The following is a 19876-nucleotide window of genomic DNA, read 5'->3' on the forward strand; positions in this document are numbered from 1 at the left end:
AATGTTAAACAGTACCATCCAAAATACATGGAAATCATACCTCCTGCTCAGACAGTCCATCGATGATTTCTGAAATCTCGTGCTCACTTCTAGCGATAGTTGCAGAAAGCCCAGTGCCTCTCTGGCCAACCCTAAAATTATTTACAGATAAAAAGTTTAAAACTTCAGTGAGACTGTACTGCGTTCACAGTTGCATTTCTTCAGAGTGTAAAACTGCACAAACTTAGCTTTTAAAAGATATATTTAAAAAAAATGCATAGCTACCGGTACTTTATATTTTAAAATATTTTAACATTCCTGAAACTATTTCAGAATACACAATGCAAAAAGCAATAGTTAAACTGGCCATTTTCATTTTAGTGTGTCTTTTTTTTTTATATCATTGCAACACCACCAATGCAACAAATAAATACTACTACGTACAGTAGAAGATACTAGCATTGAGGGATTCCCTCACACTCAGTACCTACAGTAGTTCTATATAGCAGAATAACTCACCAAGACAATGCCATTACAGTTCCCGGCTACTTAATACAGAGCATTACATTTATGTATATTGAGCTTCTTTCTTAGAAAGGGTTACTGTGCACATAATCAAACTGAATTTCATCTTTGTGTTAACTCATTTCGACTCCCTCCCTTGTTCAGTTGTGTCCTTGCCATCACCTCTGCAGCGTCAAAACCCCAACTTCCTGAGTAATTATACACAAAGCAGGGGAAAGATCAGGTCAGCCAACTACAGTCTTCCTTTTAAAGTCCAAATTTGGTGCTTTCTTCTCTTTCACCTAGTTTCCACAAGTTCAGTATTACACAGACTATTTTCAACAAGGCTTTTTCAATGGCCTTTTTAAAATGCACAGGAGAAACTTCCTGGTCTCGCATTAAATATAGTTTTCAAGAGCCCCTGTACAGCTTAGCAGGTTTGTCTTTATAAGCATCACTGAAAAAACTTACAGGCACAATTCTTCCCACTGCCCTTGCTGGGGATGACGGGAAGGGCTATTTTTCTGTAGTTGTGGTTATTTACCCAACGCATTCGCAAAGCTGGGTGTAGCTATTTGACCGGTGAATATAGACTAGCTGCGAGCGCACCTTTGAAATCGCTCCTGCTGTTCGCGCTGTTTTCTGATTTCAGGGAACTGCCTCTCGTAGTACTCCCTGGTCCTGCTCTCCTTGGCTTTCCTCCGGGGGTTGTTCTCAATCCGCTCCAGTTTCTTCTCCCACGCATCCATGAGCTGGTCGTAGCGCTGGCAGATGTTCTGCTCCTAGTTATAGGATACCAAAACTTAACATGTACCGTAGCAGCAGAAAAAACAAGCATTCTGTCACCTCTCGCTAGTAAAACAGCATTCTATTGGTTACTTGCTACCCCTTTGAATGTACAAAAACAAATACCGGTTCTAAAACAAGACAAGACAGTTATGTTGCTCCCAAGCATGATTGCAAACCACAGAACTTTATCAATTACAATCAAATGAAAGGTGCGGTTACTTTATTAGGATAAGCATTCATGTGAAAGTGATTTCTCTTTCTCTTCAACAAAAGCTACTTGGTAGCATGCAAGTGTCAGAATCACTGAAGAATTTTTTTTTTTTTTTTTTTAATAAATGATCTCAGTAATCACTTTTGGTTGCTTTAAAAACACACAGTTAAACCAGTCACTGCTCCATATAAAAACTTGATTTATAACTGTAAATCAAGTGCTAATGAACACTGTACCAGTCCTACCTACCTGCTTAGACTATTCACTGAATAGTACTGACAGTATGTTTGCACAGCTTCATTTACAACAGCGCCAGCATTTGCATAATATAAAATCAATAGCTCACTTACCCTTTGTTTCCGAGCATGATTCCTCCTTTTAAAGAACAGAATAAGCTTCTTTCGCATCACTTGGTTCCTGAAACAAAACACACATAAAAATTGTTTCCCAAAAAATCACACATTCTATTTATCAGAGAGTAGATCTCCTATGTTAACTGCCTTTTTACACCAGGGGTCTGGCAATACTGGTGCTTCTTGAAATGACCAGAGACAAAGAGACTCCCTTTGACATTCAGTGTTTTTGGTACCTGCTACAGGATAGCTATGGAAACTTTTGTTCTTAGTCAATGGGAGTGGGTTCAATCATTTTGTCATCCAAAAATCTGGATTTGTGCTACTAGGTATGAGAAAGAAATTTTAAGAAAGAGTGATTCTACCACACACACACGTTTGCTCATATTTTCTTATTATAAGTCTCCTCCTGTGGTTTCTACTATCAGGGTATACTTAAGCTCCGATAATAGATGCATGCCTCTCAGAGTCAGTGATGTAATGTTTAGTGACAGACTAATCTATCCTGAAAGCTTTTCATTGAGGAGCTGGGGACATCATGAAATGTATGCCATTGTTCTAATTTCACTACCAGTATACGACTCTTTCAGAGCCAGCTAGCTGTGTACCATTAACAGCCCACGCTGTTATGTGATTTACATGTTTTTACTTTAAAATGAGAAAAAACAAATAAAAGGCGGCTTAATCTCCATGCTACTAAACTCTGCTATATTTACCATCTTCTACGCCAAAAAACAAGGGTCACCAGGAAATGGTACCACGCCCCAGTGTCCTGCCCTTTAATGACTGCACTTCAACACAGATGTTTTGCTGCTCGCCAAGTAATCCTTTCATAGTATGCAGTGAAAGAAAACAGAATACTCCCACTGCATAGGAATTAAAACCGCTGCCAAGTATAGACAAGTTATGGGGCTAAAAACATAGCACTGTACTACATAGCACGCATCTCAATATTTGTGCAACATGATGTCTGTGCATTCCGGAGGACATCAGAATAGGCCCCCCCCCCATTCAAGGACACTGCAATATGACTTTACATTTAAGCAGAGGATCAACTAGTGTACAATATCTTAGCTGTGTTCCTTTCAAACAGTAAATTACAGAATTTGTATACTAGAATACTAAATGAGTTGTTTCTATTGTGCCGTGAATCTGAATAAAATCCGCTCAAGACTTAAATAGAAATCTATCCATCTATCACAGGGTCACATGGCTCTGTAGTTTTTATTGCATTCAACCCCAGGAATGCAATCGTTTTTTGATACACTAATTAAATAAACAGAATCCAACAGTAAAATCGAAAACATGCCTTGTAGTAGACAGAGCTAGTGTTAAAAGGTTCCGCTCTGTGAACTCTTTTACCTTGCTGTTTCTGCCAATGCACTGCATTCCCACAGCACAGGCTTTTGATAGCAATGTGGTTTGACGTGTCTTTATCTCATGGTATGCACAGATAAGAACCCCCCCAACCACATACTGTTTTTTTAACACTCTCAGTTATGGTAACTGCTAAAGAACTATGGCGCATGTCATTTAAAAACAACACCTGCATGGCAGTCCTCTGTCTTTTTCAAACTGACGTCTCATTGCAAAACCAAACAATACAGAGTAATCCCCACCTGTAATGCATACCATTTTTTTATTTTTATTTTTTTCAATTTCGTAGTCGGCAATTTTGTATTACTTTCTCCCAATTTAGAGTATCCAATTATTATTTAGGTTCAGCTCACCACTACCTCCCCTGCACTGACTCGGGAGCGGCGAAGATGAACACACGCTGTCCTGCGAAGTGTGTGCCGTCAGCCGACCGCTTCTTTTCACACTGCAGACTCACCATGCAGCCACCCGTGAGCTACAGCGTCGGAGGACAACGTAGCTCTGGGCAGCTTACAGGCAAGCCCACAGGTGAACGGCCAGACTACAGGGGTCGCTAGTGCGCGGTGAGCTGAGGACACCTTGGCCAACCTACCCCCCCCCCTCCCGGTGCGGTGTTCGGCCAGTTGTGCTCCGCCCCCTGGGAACTCCCGTCTAAGGTCAGCAATGGAATAGCCTTGACTCGAACCGGCGATGTCCAGGCTATAGGGCGCCCCACAATTTATTTAATTTTTTTTTTTTTTTTTAAACTTCAGCGGACTTCAAATTCCTTTTCCCTGTAGTTCAAGAGACTCTGACTGACCAAAGCAAGCCAGCACAGCTAGCATACTGAACAAAATATTATTATTGTTCGATCTAGCTTTCTGAGGAGTCTTTGATACACAATTGCCACCTTATACAGTATGCTTCACCCCTTAAAAATAATGTTGTTGTCCCCCCCCACTAAAAAGAACAAGTTAAATTTTCTACTTACGTTTTAATGTTGTCATGGTATACCTTGGTATCTGATGGCTGATTATAGAGGGGCTGAAATATAGTGGTTAACAATTAGTACAATACGGTCAACTTAAAGTAGCTTCTCTGAATTGATTTGTGTGTGCGTGTGTGTGTGTGTGTGTGTGTGTGTGTGTGTGTACGTGCAGGGGAAATCAATTATGAATCAACAATTTAATAGGATGTTTCGTTACTTACCAGCTCAACTTTTGGTCCCAGGCCTTCAAATATCTTATGAGCTTCTTCTGCTTTTTTCTACAAAGAAAAATATTGAGAAATGTTGAATTAACAGATTTCTCATATTCAGAAACTTTCTTTCAAATAATACCAAAAACAGAAATGTCAAGGCTGACTTAAACTCTATATGCCAATTAATTTACAAAGTACTCTTCTGTACTGACTACCTTAAGGTAAGGTTAGGTAGTCCAATATTAGTGTTAATTGGGGTCTGTGAAAGGTATGGATGACATGCATTTTAAGCACAATTTATCTACATATGTGCTACAATATCCTATGACTTATCTTTTTGCCTAGAGATACCTTGCTTGCAAATGTTATTCAGACTATGTCTGTTTAACATAAGCATTGCCATAAAGCTTTCCCTTCCCTAGTGCATTATAAACAATGTCCCAATTTTCTTCCAATATTCAGCATTATCTGATTTCCCTTTAGCCATCATGGGGTGGATAAACATTTTATTTGCCAATGCTTTCTTTTTAAATGCATGACTAAGTGTTATATGGCTTCCGTTATTTTCTCAGAAAACACTGGTTTGTTTTGTCTCCAAAAAAAAAAAAAAAAAAAAGGTCTCCTAGATTAATATTTCAGCCTTTTTAGGCCAAACCGTCTCCCAAAGACGCTGAACTTTGAAAATAGAAGTCCTTTTCCCAGGCACAGTATTCTAACCTTGGAGAGGAATTGTTTGAGACACAACAAAGCCAATTGGTCAGCCAAGGCAATGAGATTTTAAAAAATATGATTTTAACAAGCTCTACTTATATGCTAAAATCACAAAGAAAGAAAGAAAGAAAGAAAGAAAGAAAACAACGACTTGATATATCAATTCCTGATCCAGGATTGAATTCTTCAAGATCAGTAACACATGCAAATACTACTGGAAGAAAAGTTGCTTGAATTGTGAAATCTCTGTTTACAAAATAAAGCTGAGCTGTATGTCTGCTATTCAGTTTCATTGGCATGTGAAACACCACCTCCAGAATAGATGAACAACCCTCTGTCAGAGCCACATGACTCTGAAAGAGCAATGTGTGTAATCTGCATATGGCAGACAGCAAACTCAGCAAGCCCTCCCCACAAGTTGTGCTGTCACTCTATTTTTGTTTTCTACGATGCACTGCTTGCTGCTCAGACAGATTTGAATAACGGTTCCTAGTGTCAAACAGAAAGCACACATGCAAACCGTTGGTAAACACATTATCGTCAATAAATCGTGTTTCTGACAGTCATCTAAAGCTGAAAAGGTTTGGCTCCACTGCTGCAGAGATGTTTTGTTCCTCTCACTTCCTGTAAACTGATTTTTTCTATAGAGATGCTTGGAGGTATGTAATCAACTGGGGGACTTCTGCTGCGGGAGACAACAGTAAGCAGCCAAAAAAAATTGAGAGAAAGAACTACTAACTAGGGACAAAGTCGCAATTAATGGGTTTGAGTAATAAAAAATGTTTTAGCTTATCATCGATAACTGGACATTTTTATTGTCATCTAACCAAACAATCTTCATTAAACAACTCCCAAAATTGTATACTATTAAAAGTACAAAAACACAAAAAGGGTAATGCCTAGCTACCTGGAAACCCCCCAGCTGAAAAAAATATTACATGAGCGCTACTGTACTCAAACTAGAGAAACTGTTTAAAATAAACGGAACAGTGTTTATTTTAAAAGCAAGGAAGGGTTCCCGGAAACCAGCTAAAAACAACAAGTCAATCCCTTCAACAGCAAGGGGTTTTCCTGACATTTCTGCCCTCTTCCTGCATAAAGGGTTAAAGGACTGCTCCAACAGGACGCTGCTCCTTAATGACCTGTAAGCAAGGGCCTCCTGTGCCTTGACAGGCAGACTGAGCCAAAGCGTGAACTCCAGTAACCCCTGGTTGTGCTGTCAGCCGAAGGAGACATCTCTGTCCTAAATGTATTAACCTGGCATTGGCCTCAGATCTTGTCTTGTACATCCCTAATGGAAGAGAAGAAGTCGGAAGAATCTCTTATATAAACCAGAGGACCTTGGGCTACAGAAATAAGTGTCGGTTTCTTTATTGATTTAACATAAGCTGGAATATGCCTGCAAAAGCAATCTGAACTACATTAAAAAGTTAGTCGCCATCAGTTATATCTGCATAACAAACAAGTGGTTTGATGCAAAGTTTCTGTTGACCAAAAAAAACTAATATTGGGAAGAAAAAAAAAACAGTAAGGCAATAAAAATGTCAAAATTCAGTTATTCACAAATTCTGTTAATTTGCAGTTAGGCACTGTACAAAACTGCATCTGCTTACATGATTGTGTATGAATAAAGCATACAAGGAAAGTAAATGACAAAACAGCTGATTATTTTAATTGCCAATTATCATTTAGATTAAAAAAATACAACTTAGTGTTTTACTACACTGGAAGCTGCAGTCTTGAATCTCTCTTTTTTCCCCCCTTTTCTCTGCAGTCCTAACGTGTGTGGAATACACAGATCCGATCTCTCTTTCTGAATGAACGTTCAGCTCGTACCCGGTTCTCATCATAGATAATCTGAACAATGCTGCGGTGCTTCTGCTCCACCGGAGGCGGAGAGACGGGCTTCTCGGGCTCAGGAGGTTTAGCTGCTTCCTCTTCTAGTTGTTGCTGAGAGACAAGGATGGAGAGAAAAGCAGAACGGAATAAATTGCAGAACACATCAATCAGGCCTATTCTTGGCTTTGCTACCTGTATGTTCTACTTCACAAGCACTATCTGAACTGCCAGAAAAATAAAAAAAGTACATTCAGTGCCGATGAACTCCTTTTCATACACCAACGTCAGTTATATGTTGGTTTTGTGGGTCACTTTTCATTGATTGTCTGAGAATCTGGTGGTATTCCTGTTTGGAGTTGCTGTTGCTATACAAAATGTTAAAAAAAAAGACAACAAAAGGTTATAGCAAAAAGGCCATCAGCCCTGAAGATCCTAGCTTCATAAATCTTTTTTTTTTCTTTTTCCTCAGTCATGTGCATTCAGCACTAGAACTCCTGCCAACAAGTCTACATTAATTTAGTTTAAATAGTTTTTACAGATTTTCATAGCAGACAGGTTACTGTACAGCATCAACAATAAAATGGACACATATTTCCTTAACTCCCTATAGTCAAAGTGAAGTGTCTGAGTATTCAAAGGTTACATCTGTACTTTTAAGACAAGGCATAATTGTAACATGTTATCTTGCACCAGGGGTTCCCCTGGGTTCTAGATTTTTATAGTCACTAGTGACTAATATTTTCTAAAAACATTAGTCACTCCAGATATTCAGTAGTCACTACTGGCGCACAGCTCAAGTCTTCAAGGGTGTTATGAATCCTGTTTTTATTTTATACCTTAAATCACTGTATTGACCAAAACAATTATTTAATTAAACCATTTTAATAATGCTCTACAGTTTATGCTTACAGCTGTAAAGTTTTAGAACATTAAAACTCAAGAACCAGATTTATTTGCCCTGAAAAGCTACATACAGACACAGAATGCATTATGAATTACTTATACCATGTATGTCTTTTTACAATAAAATATACATCCCATGGAAACAGAGTTTTGCAATAAGGCTGAAACTTTGCTGCTTGTTTTCGATTTCTTTTATCTGACGCTTGTGAGCTTTGTTTGTTCTTTTTTTTCTGGTGTTCCGAATCCAAGTCTTCATTTTCTACAACTTGTTGTTCTGTTTGTTCTGTTTCACTCTTGCTGAAAAAACGAGTGGATTTTCTTCTGCGACATTTTACAGTATTGGCTAACAGTTTTGTTTTTTAATTCGCGCGCACAAGTTTACCGCAATCATGTATTTATATTGATGATAAAGTTATAGAAAAGAAGGCAAAGAAAAGTTCACTATCCACGCATCTCTACAGCTGACCTCATTACGAAAATATATTACTGGCATTTTTAAATTATTGCTGACTAAAACGTACAGCACCGATGCTAATTAAATAATAATAATAAAACACTTACCTAGTATCAGTGTAATGGATGTCCCTGCTTGTTACCACACAAATCACTGATGATGGCAGGGAAATTGGAGAGAGCTTCAGTCGCAAGACATTTTTGGCGTTTTTAATCTTTGATGGTATTTCGTCTTGATCGCCCTTTGTTAGTAATGTACTAGTATTGAGCAAACAATCCACATTTTTTCACTGGATTGAAAGCTAAAAACTCTTACTACTCTCACACCAGACGTAATGGCATGTCAAACTAGAACGCATGACAATACTGCGGTTTCTGACTGGCCATACATTCATTGAAACAAATAAATATCGACTTGCAGGCATGAACGCACACAGGAAATAAAATGAGTTAAAGACTAGGCTTTTAGTTTTTTAAAATGTCTTTTTTTGTATCCCAGACAGACTGCAGTAACCGCCCAACTGTTTATATTAAATTTAAACAGGGCTTATTTAAAATGTACATATTTAATATGTAGATTAGCCATGTGTGCACTGAACACTCTGTCACAGCACATCAGTCTGATGTTAGCGATTAAACATTGATTACATGACAAAAGTTTGCAATAGATTGGGAAGTGGTACTAAATAAAATGCGTTGTCTGCCATTTCAGAATTTTTCTCGAGTACCCCCAGGGGTACGTGTACCCCAGTTTGAAAACTGCTAGAAGAAACCACATTACCAACAGATACAGTTTAATAGTAGTAGTATTTAAATGCCGTTGTCCTGACTGGTAGATTCTTCCAGCTTCCCCTTTTAGTTTGACAATTTCCATATAAAAAATGTCATTTTTATCTTGACATTTTTCATTCTTAGTCATCAAGTAAATATTTTGGACAGTTTTCAAAACAATTGTTGCTTTATTTTGATAATATGTTGCTTTGTTGATAATATGATAAACGTGTATACCTGCTTCCAGTTAAACGATAGGCCCGTGTTACACAGAACACTACAAATAAAATGTCAAATATACACTATGTATTTCGTTGGTTTTGTGGATTTGCTATGTTTTTAACTTATTTTAATACTGCACATAATGATATAGTTTAGAAAATGCAACTTACCAAAACCATGCTGCACGTGAACTGTATTACATAATAATTTCCTTTATTCCGATTCCAGTGGTGTTTTCTCAATGCAAGATGTATTGTAGGCATATATACAGTGCCGTATAAAACCACATACACTGTATATATATATATATATATATATATATATATATATATATATATATATATATATATATATAATTTTATGGTGCTCGTTATAGGCCTACTGGCGAAATGGTCAAGAGACAGTTAGTGCTTAACACATACGGAATAATTTTGGCACTGAATTTTAGCATTTTTGGTCATAGAAAAGACACATTTCACATATTTTATAATGTTACCGTAGGCTACTTTTTTTTTTTTTTTTTAGTAAAAGATGCGTTTTCGTTTCACAAATCTTCTGCACACAGTATTTTTAAGCACAACTATAATAACCTCTATTTCAACAGTCATTGCTGAAGCTTATTACTTATTCTTCCTGAAGTAATGGACGGGTGTAACAGGGATACGAGTTTATATTTGCGCCGGGCCATATTGTTAACAAGCCTGATGACGCTGTCGTCCAGGATTTACTATGAAACTGACTGTAACCGGGGAGGGTGTGAGCGCATTCTTCTGGACTGGAGAATAATGGCACGGGAGTTTAATTATGAAAACGCAAGTGTAAACAAACAAGTAAAAAAAGATTAGCCTGTCGTCAGACATGTCATGGTAATACAAAATGCATTAATTTACTGCGTATTGGTATTGATTCCGTCTGGTCAGGGTAGGGGGACACACGGGGGCGTTAAGAGAATTTCAGCGGGACATTGGCGCAATGGCGCGGCCTAGCGCGAACACTGCGGATGCAAAGGTTTGAGCAGAACTCTCTGTAGTCGTGAAAGCGCAGCAGCAGAAGCTGTCAGATTGCAAAGAATAATGTGAGGCTGAAAGCTACAGCAGCTCCTAGTACAGCCTCGTGAAGCGGTCTGGGTTACCATGGTAACTGACACGCAACATGAAACTGAGGCGCTGAATGGCTGACTGCATTTACATCATCTACCACGGGATGAGAACGTTGCAGAGTCAATGAATCGAGAGGCTGAGGCGCTGATGGTTTAGCAATCCCTTCTTTTGAAGAACGAGACGTTGTGTGTGACTTTAACAAAAGGGATTTTTTTATAGTACAAACAGAAACGATCGTCACTAGTGACGGTTCCACATTTTTTTTTGTCGTCACTTTCAAAAAACATTCGCAAATTACGAGAGTGACGAGCGACAGTGAAACCCCTGTCTTGCACGATGTTCAAACTCATTACAGGTGCCAGTACCACAAGAATTAGTCACCGTGATCAAGGGTCTGTACAATAGCGTCTTTAAAAATAAAACACGTGCTTTGCTTTCATCAACATAGGACAAGTGGTACTCAACCTGCAATTAAAATAAGGATGCTATTTTGCAATTTAAATTTCCATGTTAAGTTTCATATTCAGGAGGAGCTGGTTTTACATTATTTTTCAATATTAAAATTTAATGGTGTAAAACAAGATTAAAAAGTACAACTAGAACCAGGGGTGGATTTATGAAACAGCATCTCTGGAGGCATAATGAAAGAGGAATTTCATCTCTGGCAGAATGGTTGGTCAACATGATGTAAAGTGGAGATGTGAAAAAGTATCCATCGTTGATATGGCCAGAGGGTGGAGCAATGTGGCAGTGCCATGGGTCATTCTTTACCTGCTTCTTCTTGAGTTTGAAGATCTGCTGCTCCACCTTGGCGATCTCTCTGTCCACACGGTCCATGCTCTGAATCAGCTCCTCCTTGGACAGTTTTGATGGAGAGGCATCTGGTTCATCTATCGGCTGGATTCCTGGGGAGGAGGGCGTCTCTGCTTTCAATGCAAATAAAGCCTCCTAAAAATGATGATAAAAAGTTTGGTTAGCTTTATTAAACATTATACTGATCACAAAGAACTTTGACAGAAGAGGGTCCAGTGTTAAAACTGCGAGCACTCCTTTCAGGAACACTGGGCTCCCCTGCATGGCCAGCCTACCTTTTTCACATCGCTGGCAGTCCTTAGCCCGTCTGACAGAGTTTGCGCCAGGGGCAGGACCCCAGCAGCAGAGGCCCGCTGGAAATGAGCCTCTGAAACCTGCTCGATTCGCGGGCGCTTTGACTCCAGAGCTTCATGGTCAGACTGTGAGGACACCACATGGAACTGCTGCTCATAGCCATGTCTCCTTTCAGGGGGTCTGGAGGAAACAAGCCAGCAGGGTTTACAATTCTCATTGTGTTTAGAAAAAGGTCACCGCGGTTTGTCCTTACAGTTGGAAGGAAACCAATACTGATGTGCTTCTATTTAAAGCAGACCTTGAAAGGCCTAGAATGTACATATGCAGAGCAGGAAAACAAACTTTTACATAATTATTTAGATGCAGAAAGTAACCAGTGGCAGTAAAACCAGCAGAAAGTTTGTGCTTACCTGTCAGTGCCAGGGTGGAACTCTGAGAGCAGCGAGGGTCTTCTCCGAAGCTGCTGCTGCTGCTGATGCTGGAGAAGCTGGGAAGCGTTGCTAACTTCCTGCAGATGAGGGCGATAATCTGGAACCGCAAAGTCCTGGAATAAACAGAAACAAGCTTTGTTTTTACAGAATAAGTTGGACTAAAAAGGGCTGACACAAACACATGGGGTTGTAGTTTAATGATCTAAACATTGGTGGATTTTAATACCACCTCCTTCAAATTTGTAAACCAGATTTTTTTGTAAACTTCACTTCTCTATATTTTGATATTATCCAGTATTAAGATATTCCCAAAAAAACCACTAAAGAGTTAGAGCAGCAGTATTAAGATCTGCCACTGTTTAGATAACTAAAATAGAGGTCATGCTCCAAAACAAAATACATTATAATAACTTATTAAAAGATCAATTATCTGGGAATAAATTACTTTGTTAATCTCCAAAAAAAAATACACATTGAACGTAACTGTGCAGTGTGTCTTCTTTTTAAGGACTCCATTACTGTAAAATAATTCCATCTCAAAACAGGCCCAAATTGAGACTAGTTTGCATGTTCCTTTATCTCCAAAATCTGTTTGCAACCAAACCGTAAGATCCAGGCTTATCTTTGGCAGGTCGAATTTTAGGATAGGTTTGAACAGACAGGATTCTTTATTAAACATGAACTCATAAGAGAAAGCATGGCCTAAATCCTTTAATTCTAGTTGCTGCTAAACTGTAACCAATGATCTGAAACGTAATAAAAAATGTATTGCTGTAACAGAAGATCTTCTTAATACTGGATACAATTTGACATGCAAAGACCCAATAGATTATATTCTGTTGCTGCACATTGTATAAAAGACTCAGTCAATGATATCGTTGAGTGATTTTTTGTTCTTGTATAATTTTTTGTACATTTCCTCAGGCCTAATTAAACTGAAAATTATCTCTGATCTTACATGCAAATTAAAATAACTATTTTCCAAGCTACTGTTTGCATCAGTTTTGCTTTTTTTGGGTTTCAGCAGAAGCAAGTGATCCAAACTGGCACCTGAGAATTCCATACACCCCAGTCAAAACTGAGATACGCGGAAAATAAAGCAAGCCAAGGGTAAACCAGTGAATACAATAGTGAGGCACGTACAGACAGTTTAAAAAAAAAAAAAAAAAAAGTTAAATATGGACACAAATCAACTTTACGATGCATCGCAAAATACATGGACTAAATTAGCTGACCTATGTTAGGTCTGGGATCAACACCTTTAACTAAAAACACAATTCTAAGTTAGCCTCACAAAAAACTTGCTACAGACACAGACATGAACATTCCCACAACTGAGAAAAAAATGAAACAGAGGTTGGCCAAGAATAATACATCCATATCATAAGACAACTATTAGAGTAATACAATTAACTCAAATAAAAGCTTCATCTGTAATTCTGTCTAGACCTGAAATACACACAGTCTTCCTTTTCATTGTCTTGTGCAATGCATTTACTATTTTTCATAATACAATACACTGGAATTAGAATTAATTTCCCCCTCATTAATATCCCCTGTTCTGAACTGTGATAGAGAGCCACATTTCTCACCGAATGTTCTGACCTTTTCTGTCTGGATGGGAAGTTTCTCACGGCCCGAAAAGGTTATCACTGAGAATTATCAAAGAACCATTCCGCCCAGTACTAATCTGTACTAAAAAGCCATGATCTAGGAATATTTGTATTTCTTTAACCTTGCAATAAAACACTACATTACTGAAGCACTTTCAATTCTGCAAGGAACAGACTCTGTGTCTTCCCTGTGGGTCTGCAGTCGGGCTATCCCAAATAAGAATGCACTGCAGAACAGTGCAATCAATGTAAATTATATTAAAATAAGGACTATATCCAGGAACTTCCAGAAACACATTATAGACGACACACTGAGAGAAGCTGAACAGCAAACAGACTTCTAAGAAAAGAACAGCATCATAGCAATATTGAGGTGTTTATTTTTAAAAATTCACTTTTCATTTCTAAGTCCCACTGAGAAACCAGGATGTTCAGTATAGTACAGTACAGTAGGTCACTCAATGGCAGTAGTCCAGGTTTTTGCTTCCTCTGCCTGCAATGGAAATGTTTGGTATGCTTTTACCTGTTGGTGCCGGGAGGTGGTGAAGGTGTACTGGACTGAGTGGGGAGGGTAGCGGCTCTGTTCTGTGCTGAACGCTCCCTGACTTGGAGGGTAGCCTGAGCTAGACATTATCAGAGATGTCTTCTAACACAGTCGTGAGATCAAGGCCACCATGTGATCATGTTTCCAGGAAACCACCTGGTGGGGAGAGAACAAACAAAAACAGGATTAGATAATATCATTCAAACCTAGTGAACTGAGATCACCATCCACTGTGCACTTACTGGTACTCCATTCAGCCAGTTAAAAGTCATTACAAAACAACAGGGTAAACATGTTTTTTTCCCCCCATTTACGGAGTTGAATGTCTAAGAGTCTGTGGACTCGGGATACAGCAAAGATAAAAGACTACAATCATCACTTCAAAGTGAATATGCACCCAAGAGTAAAGCAAATCCCAAATGTTTCTTTCTGTACAAATCGAGTACAACAATAGGAAATAGCAAAACTACACTTCACAAAAATAAAGCCACAAATACATATTATGGTTGCCGTGGTATCTGTCCACCTGCGCTGTGCAGAGTTCTGCGCATGATTTGCATACCGCCCCAAGAAGCATGTCATTGCAATGACTCAGCTGTTTCTTCCAAGCCTCTCAGTGGAAGCTGTGATTCCCCAATGCACTGTGGAGACCCCGGGCTATGCAGTGTCAAGCCTTTCATTCATATTAATGCAGAAAACAAAGCCAGTCTGTTAACACCCTTTGTAATTGTTGTACATGAAATTGCTCCATAGACATGCCGGGGAATAGGACCACACAGTACAGTACTGTAATGATTATCTGATTACATTTCAAAGCAGATTTTGTAGAGTGATGATATCATTGATGCTGGGTCATTCCAGATTTCTTACGCCAATTCGTAATTTTTTGTTGGAAAGCCCCTGAAATATGCTTTAAAAAGATCACATTATTTGGTCATCCACCCCCCCAACCCAACCCTAAATAGTTAAAACACCTGCCCTGTATTATCAACCTCAAATGGAGGATACACTTAATTTTGAATGGCCCTGCTTTTTTCTGTAAATACAAATGGTTATACGCACAAAGGTTCCTACTAACCAAGAAGACTGTACAGTAACTGAGAAACATACTGCCTTAAACTGCAGCAATTTCAGCAGAGGTGATAACACATGCACATAATCCAATATCACCACAAAACCAGAACTTCAAACCTAGTTAAGTACAGCAATGTATAGTCCACTGCAGCTATAAATACTGTACTGCTTCACCATGAGGAAACGGTTTCCCCATATATTCAACCAGGCAAGCACTGAATCAAACAAAGCATCTTTAATTCAGCACTTATCTGGTTGGCTATTTCTATGCTTTAATAAATAGTTCAGACATTGCCTCATCATGACGGAATGCCCTTTAAAGCCCTGGATCACAAGCCTGTGCCCAGATTAAGCCAGCTTCAAATCTCGGCCAAGGTACGAAAGGTCAGACACCGATCACGTACTTGCATATTATTGTGTATGTGTTTTTTGGACAATTCCCCCAGCAAACTGTGTAGATCAAACCGATAAAGAAGACTGATTTGCAATGCAATCAAAATTGGCATTAGGCTATTTACAACAAATGCTTAGCTAATCTAGAAACACCATAAAATCTACAGTGCTGGAAAAAATTCACCAATGCAGAGGAATCACAATGCTTAAATGTTAGAAAACATTTTGAACGTCTTCAGTTATACAATAAGCAGCCAGTAAGAATCCCCACACATGGCACGTAACAGGAGATCATTAAATGAAAACATTTACTTTTTTTTAATTTTTATAGATGAGAAATTATGAGGATGTGGTTTGACAAACCAGAAAAGAAACATAAAAACTACAGCATGCAATTCACCCAATGTGCTGAACACGGTAGGGCGATTAGATTAGTGAATCATACTTTACAACAAATAGAGAAAAAAATGATAGGCACCTGCCAAAACATTGTCAACAAGGTGCCACTGTGGGAAGCACAGCTGTGTGTCAATCAATTGTGTCTATTATCAATGTATGTCACGTATACTGTCTTGTCACCCTTGACTAACAAGACTTGCAACAGAGAGATATTGCAAAGAGATTGTTTAACAAATGAATCAGTCACATGACGTACAGCTCATTACAACACCTTAATGCACTGATCTTGCCTCCGTGTGCAATAGCTTTGAAAAATACATCCATTGGTTGCATAACTTTCTTGGCCATGAAAGCAGCCAGGCAGCAGTTTCTATTTTCTTGTTGTTAAATAGGAAACTGTCCTTGGTACAGCAAGGCAATAACTGGTAAAGTTATTGCCTTTGATTAGCATTCAAAAACGCTGAGGCTTCGTTCGACTCTTAACTGCCAAGATGCTCTGACGCTTAACAACGATTTCTCATAACATCTGCTGCACGAATGTTGTTGTCCATTACTTGGTAAGGCTATTGCTTAGTAAACACTGCCAACTGTTTAATTGAACTTACAACTGGGAGGAATAAACACTTCAAATGGCATACAGTATAATCCAGGAGGAAGAGAGATGAAACATTGAAGACTGAAGAAACCATAGTGTATATTTCATTGAATACACATTTTGGTGAATGGACCAGCAGGAACCAGGTGTTCTTGTTTACAATAAATAAAAGGAATCAAAACTAGGACAAAATTAGCATTGAAACTCTAACTCGACAGAACATTGTACCTGAACATTTTAACATTAAAATAGACAAAGAGAAGGAGAGGTGATACCTTTTATTGGACTAACTAACCAATAATTACATCACAAGCTTTCAAGACATTCGAGGTCTCTTCTTTTCTACTTTCTCCTTCTGTTTATCAGAACGTTAAAATATGAAAGTCTCTTTTGTTTCAACCCCATGCCTAATCAGTTTTGAAGTAAATATTGTATATTCTGCTGACAATTAACTCAGTAAATAGTGGAGATGAGAAACGGTCAAAATAGCATTAAAAAAACAACAACACCACCACCACCACCACCACACAACACTAACAATTTCCAATGCCAGAGCAACCTCAGTAGGGTTTGGGGCTAGTTTCACAAAACTACTGAGGTGATCAAACTGTCCTGACTGCTTTGAGGCATTCTTTGAAACCTTCCTTCCACCAGGATACTATAAGAGCCACACAATCGAGACATACCGTAAGCATGAGCTTGTTACCGATACACTGTGGCTAATCAAGCTCATAGTAAAACTACTCTTACTACACCATAATTCAAGGTAATAGACTAAGGACCAGCATTTAGTAACCTTTAACCACTTTCTAATAAAACAAAAATGCAAAATACACAAATAATTCATGACAAGTATTTGCACCCCTGCTTTAGTATTTCGTGTGCCCTCCTTTTGCTTTTATTACATGGCTATCAGACGTTTGTGATAATTCTTGACCAGTATGTTACATCTTGTTGGAGAAATCTGGGCCCATTCTGGTTTGCATATTTCCTTCAGCTGGATACACAATGCTTGGCTACAGCTTTTTTTCAGATCAGTCCAAAGCATTTCTGTTAGACTGAGATCTGGCGATTGAGAAGGCCATTCCAGAACTTGTATCTTCGTTTTCTTGATGAATTCCAGAGTTGACTTAGCCGTATGCTTTGGGTCGTCGTGTTGGAAGATAAACTATCTGCCAATCAGCCTACGAGCAGATGGTATGATTGTACTTCGCAGAATGTTTTGATACATGGCTGCATTCATTCGATTTTCAATCACATGAATGTCTCCAGTCCCTGAACTGCTAAAACACAACACATCATGATCGAACCTCCATGTTTAACTGCAGGTACAAGGTTTTTTTTTTCATTGGAGGCTTTCCTTTTTTGTCTCCAAACATACTGTGGTCATATTTTAGTCTCATTGAACCAGAGAGTTTTCTTTAAAAGTGGTTAGCAGCGAGGTCTGTGTCCATACAATTCTTCTGTGGTCACGCGTCTTTGTACAGTTCTTTCATGCACTCTTATGCCCAATGCTTCTACATCTTTCTTGAAGTCCTTGGCTGTTAATCTTGGAATTTTTAAAGACTTTTAATGTAAAAGTGCCAATTCTTCTGTCATAAACAAATATTTGAAATTGCATGCTTTGGTCTTTGTTATTAATTAGTGGCTAAAATGTTCACTTACTGTTTGCTTGTATTTAACATGTTTTCTTGAATTATCTTATATTAAGTGTAGGGTGCCAATAATTTTGTCTGCCACTTGCATATGTAGGCAGCCTCCACTACATCCCTGTCTAACAGGGTAAACACACAGAGGCCAGATTAGCAGTCATGTGCGTAACAAAGGTCAAAAGGTGGCATGACAGTAAATTTTTTGTTAGGCACTCTCTGACATTATTGAAATACAAATGCTGTTACGCAACTGCAGTAAATCCACGGATGTTTACTAATTCTTTATATCTAAGAAGAAACATCACATCCTGAGTAATAAATCAAATGTCTGGAATAAAAAAAAAAAAAAGATGACCACCAAATCAACTGTTCCTTGTCCAAGATTAAGAAATATTTAATTTCAGCAAACTCTTTTGAGGCTTGGTTTTGATTTAATAGTGTGGCCTTCAGCTACAGTACAATACAAATAAGTTCCAAATAGTTTTAGTCCCACCCAAAACATATCAAGGCATAGCTGCGATGATGCAAATGTCCCCTGTGTCACAAAGTCAACTGTGCCAGCGTCCCAGAAGCTGCCCACATCACGCCTCTGTAAAATATTTTCAATCAGGCTGCATGCTATGGATCCGTGCAAAAGTGTAAGCTGCCTTATTCAACAGTAACATTACAAAAGATGTGTTATGATCCAACATGTTGGCAGTTTAATATTTCTTTCTGTTTTTGTTCCCACTGGCAATAAAACATGGTTTCCTCATTCAGTTGTAACGCATTTTACTAGTGTGTGTGTATCCTGTATTTCGCTGGCAGGGTACTACTGCACTGTCTGGTCCGATTAAACTTCCTGCCCATATATCACCTTGCATTAGCACGCACAGCCCGTCACCATCTAAACTACAGTTTAAATTTAAAAAAAAACAAACAAAGTGTATGGATGTTTACATACGTAGAACTTACAGGATACTGTTATTATTATTACAGCAGTACCTTCTCAGTCAAATCAATGAAGTATAGTTAATTCGATAGTCTTCAGACAAGGTTAACTACCTCGTAGTTATCTGCTTGGTCACGAATCAATGGGACCACGACGTTTTAAAAAGGTGATCCACATACTTATATTTTAGAGAAAGCAGGCTTATTTGTCATAAATAATACATTCGTTCATCGTTTTACATACTGTACGTAAGATATTAACAATGTCTGTACTAATCGTTTGCATCAACACCTCTCCTTCAATGCAAAGACCAACAAAGAATTGAGGCACAACACAGCAGCAGTGGTTTTAAAATTAAATAAAATACTCCCCAATAATAGGACCCCTTAACTACCAAAATATTGCAATCCTGGCAACATTTTTTAGTCAAAAGCAAGCAAATTTCACCTTCTACATACAGTCTACAGCCGCCATCTTGCACAAACTGAGTGATCCCCAGTCAATGCAAAGCGACATTTGCACATCTTCATATTTTAAAGGCAATTACATTTATTTAAAAAACGCAAAACTCACCTCATTGCCGGACAAACTGTTCCTCTTGCTAAACGATTCTCTGTGTCGACTTCTGAGGATGGGGGTGTGTAAATCCGTTTCAATATAACGCCGTATCCCTAGCTGCGCTACAGTCCCCTCGAACTGCGGCACTAAACCCAGCGCTGTACGCGTGAAAGTCCTGCCTGGGATAG

General features: G+C 38.6%; 1 protein-coding gene across 12 annotated transcripts in view; it reads right to left on the reverse strand.

Moving 5' to 3' along the window:
* The window catches only part of LOC117964310 (nuclear receptor corepressor 1-like), a 61917-nt gene extending 42054 nt beyond the window's left edge, over positions 1-19863 (reverse strand). For all 12 annotated transcript variants that reach the window (XM_059000817.1, XM_059000813.1, XM_059000818.1 and 9 more), the window contains exons 1-11: positions 19704-19863; positions 14066-14242; positions 11909-12042; positions 11480-11678; positions 11163-11339; positions 6940-7053; positions 4402-4458; positions 4184-4236; positions 1834-1900; positions 1093-1265; positions 41-131 (exon numbers count right to left, since the gene is read on the reverse strand). In XM_059000817.1, coding sequence (XP_058856800.1) covers positions 41-131; positions 1093-1265; positions 1834-1900; positions 4184-4236; positions 4402-4458; positions 6940-7053; positions 11163-11339; positions 11480-11678; positions 11909-12042; positions 14066-14173 — 1173 coding nt within the window. In that variant the 5' untranslated portion in view covers positions 14174-14242; positions 19704-19863. The remainder of the gene's footprint in view (positions 1-40; positions 132-1092; positions 1266-1833; positions 1901-4183; positions 4237-4401; positions 4459-6939; positions 7054-11162; positions 11340-11479; positions 11679-11908; positions 12043-14065; positions 14243-19703) is intronic.
* Between the last annotated feature and the right edge of the window lie 13 nt (positions 19864-19876).

The sequence above is a fragment of the Acipenser ruthenus genome, chromosome 26 (assembly GCF_902713425.1).
Source record: "Acipenser ruthenus chromosome 26, fAciRut3.2 maternal haplotype, whole genome shotgun sequence".
Taxonomy (NCBI): Eukaryota; Metazoa; Chordata; class Actinopteri; order Acipenseriformes; family Acipenseridae; genus Acipenser; species Acipenser ruthenus.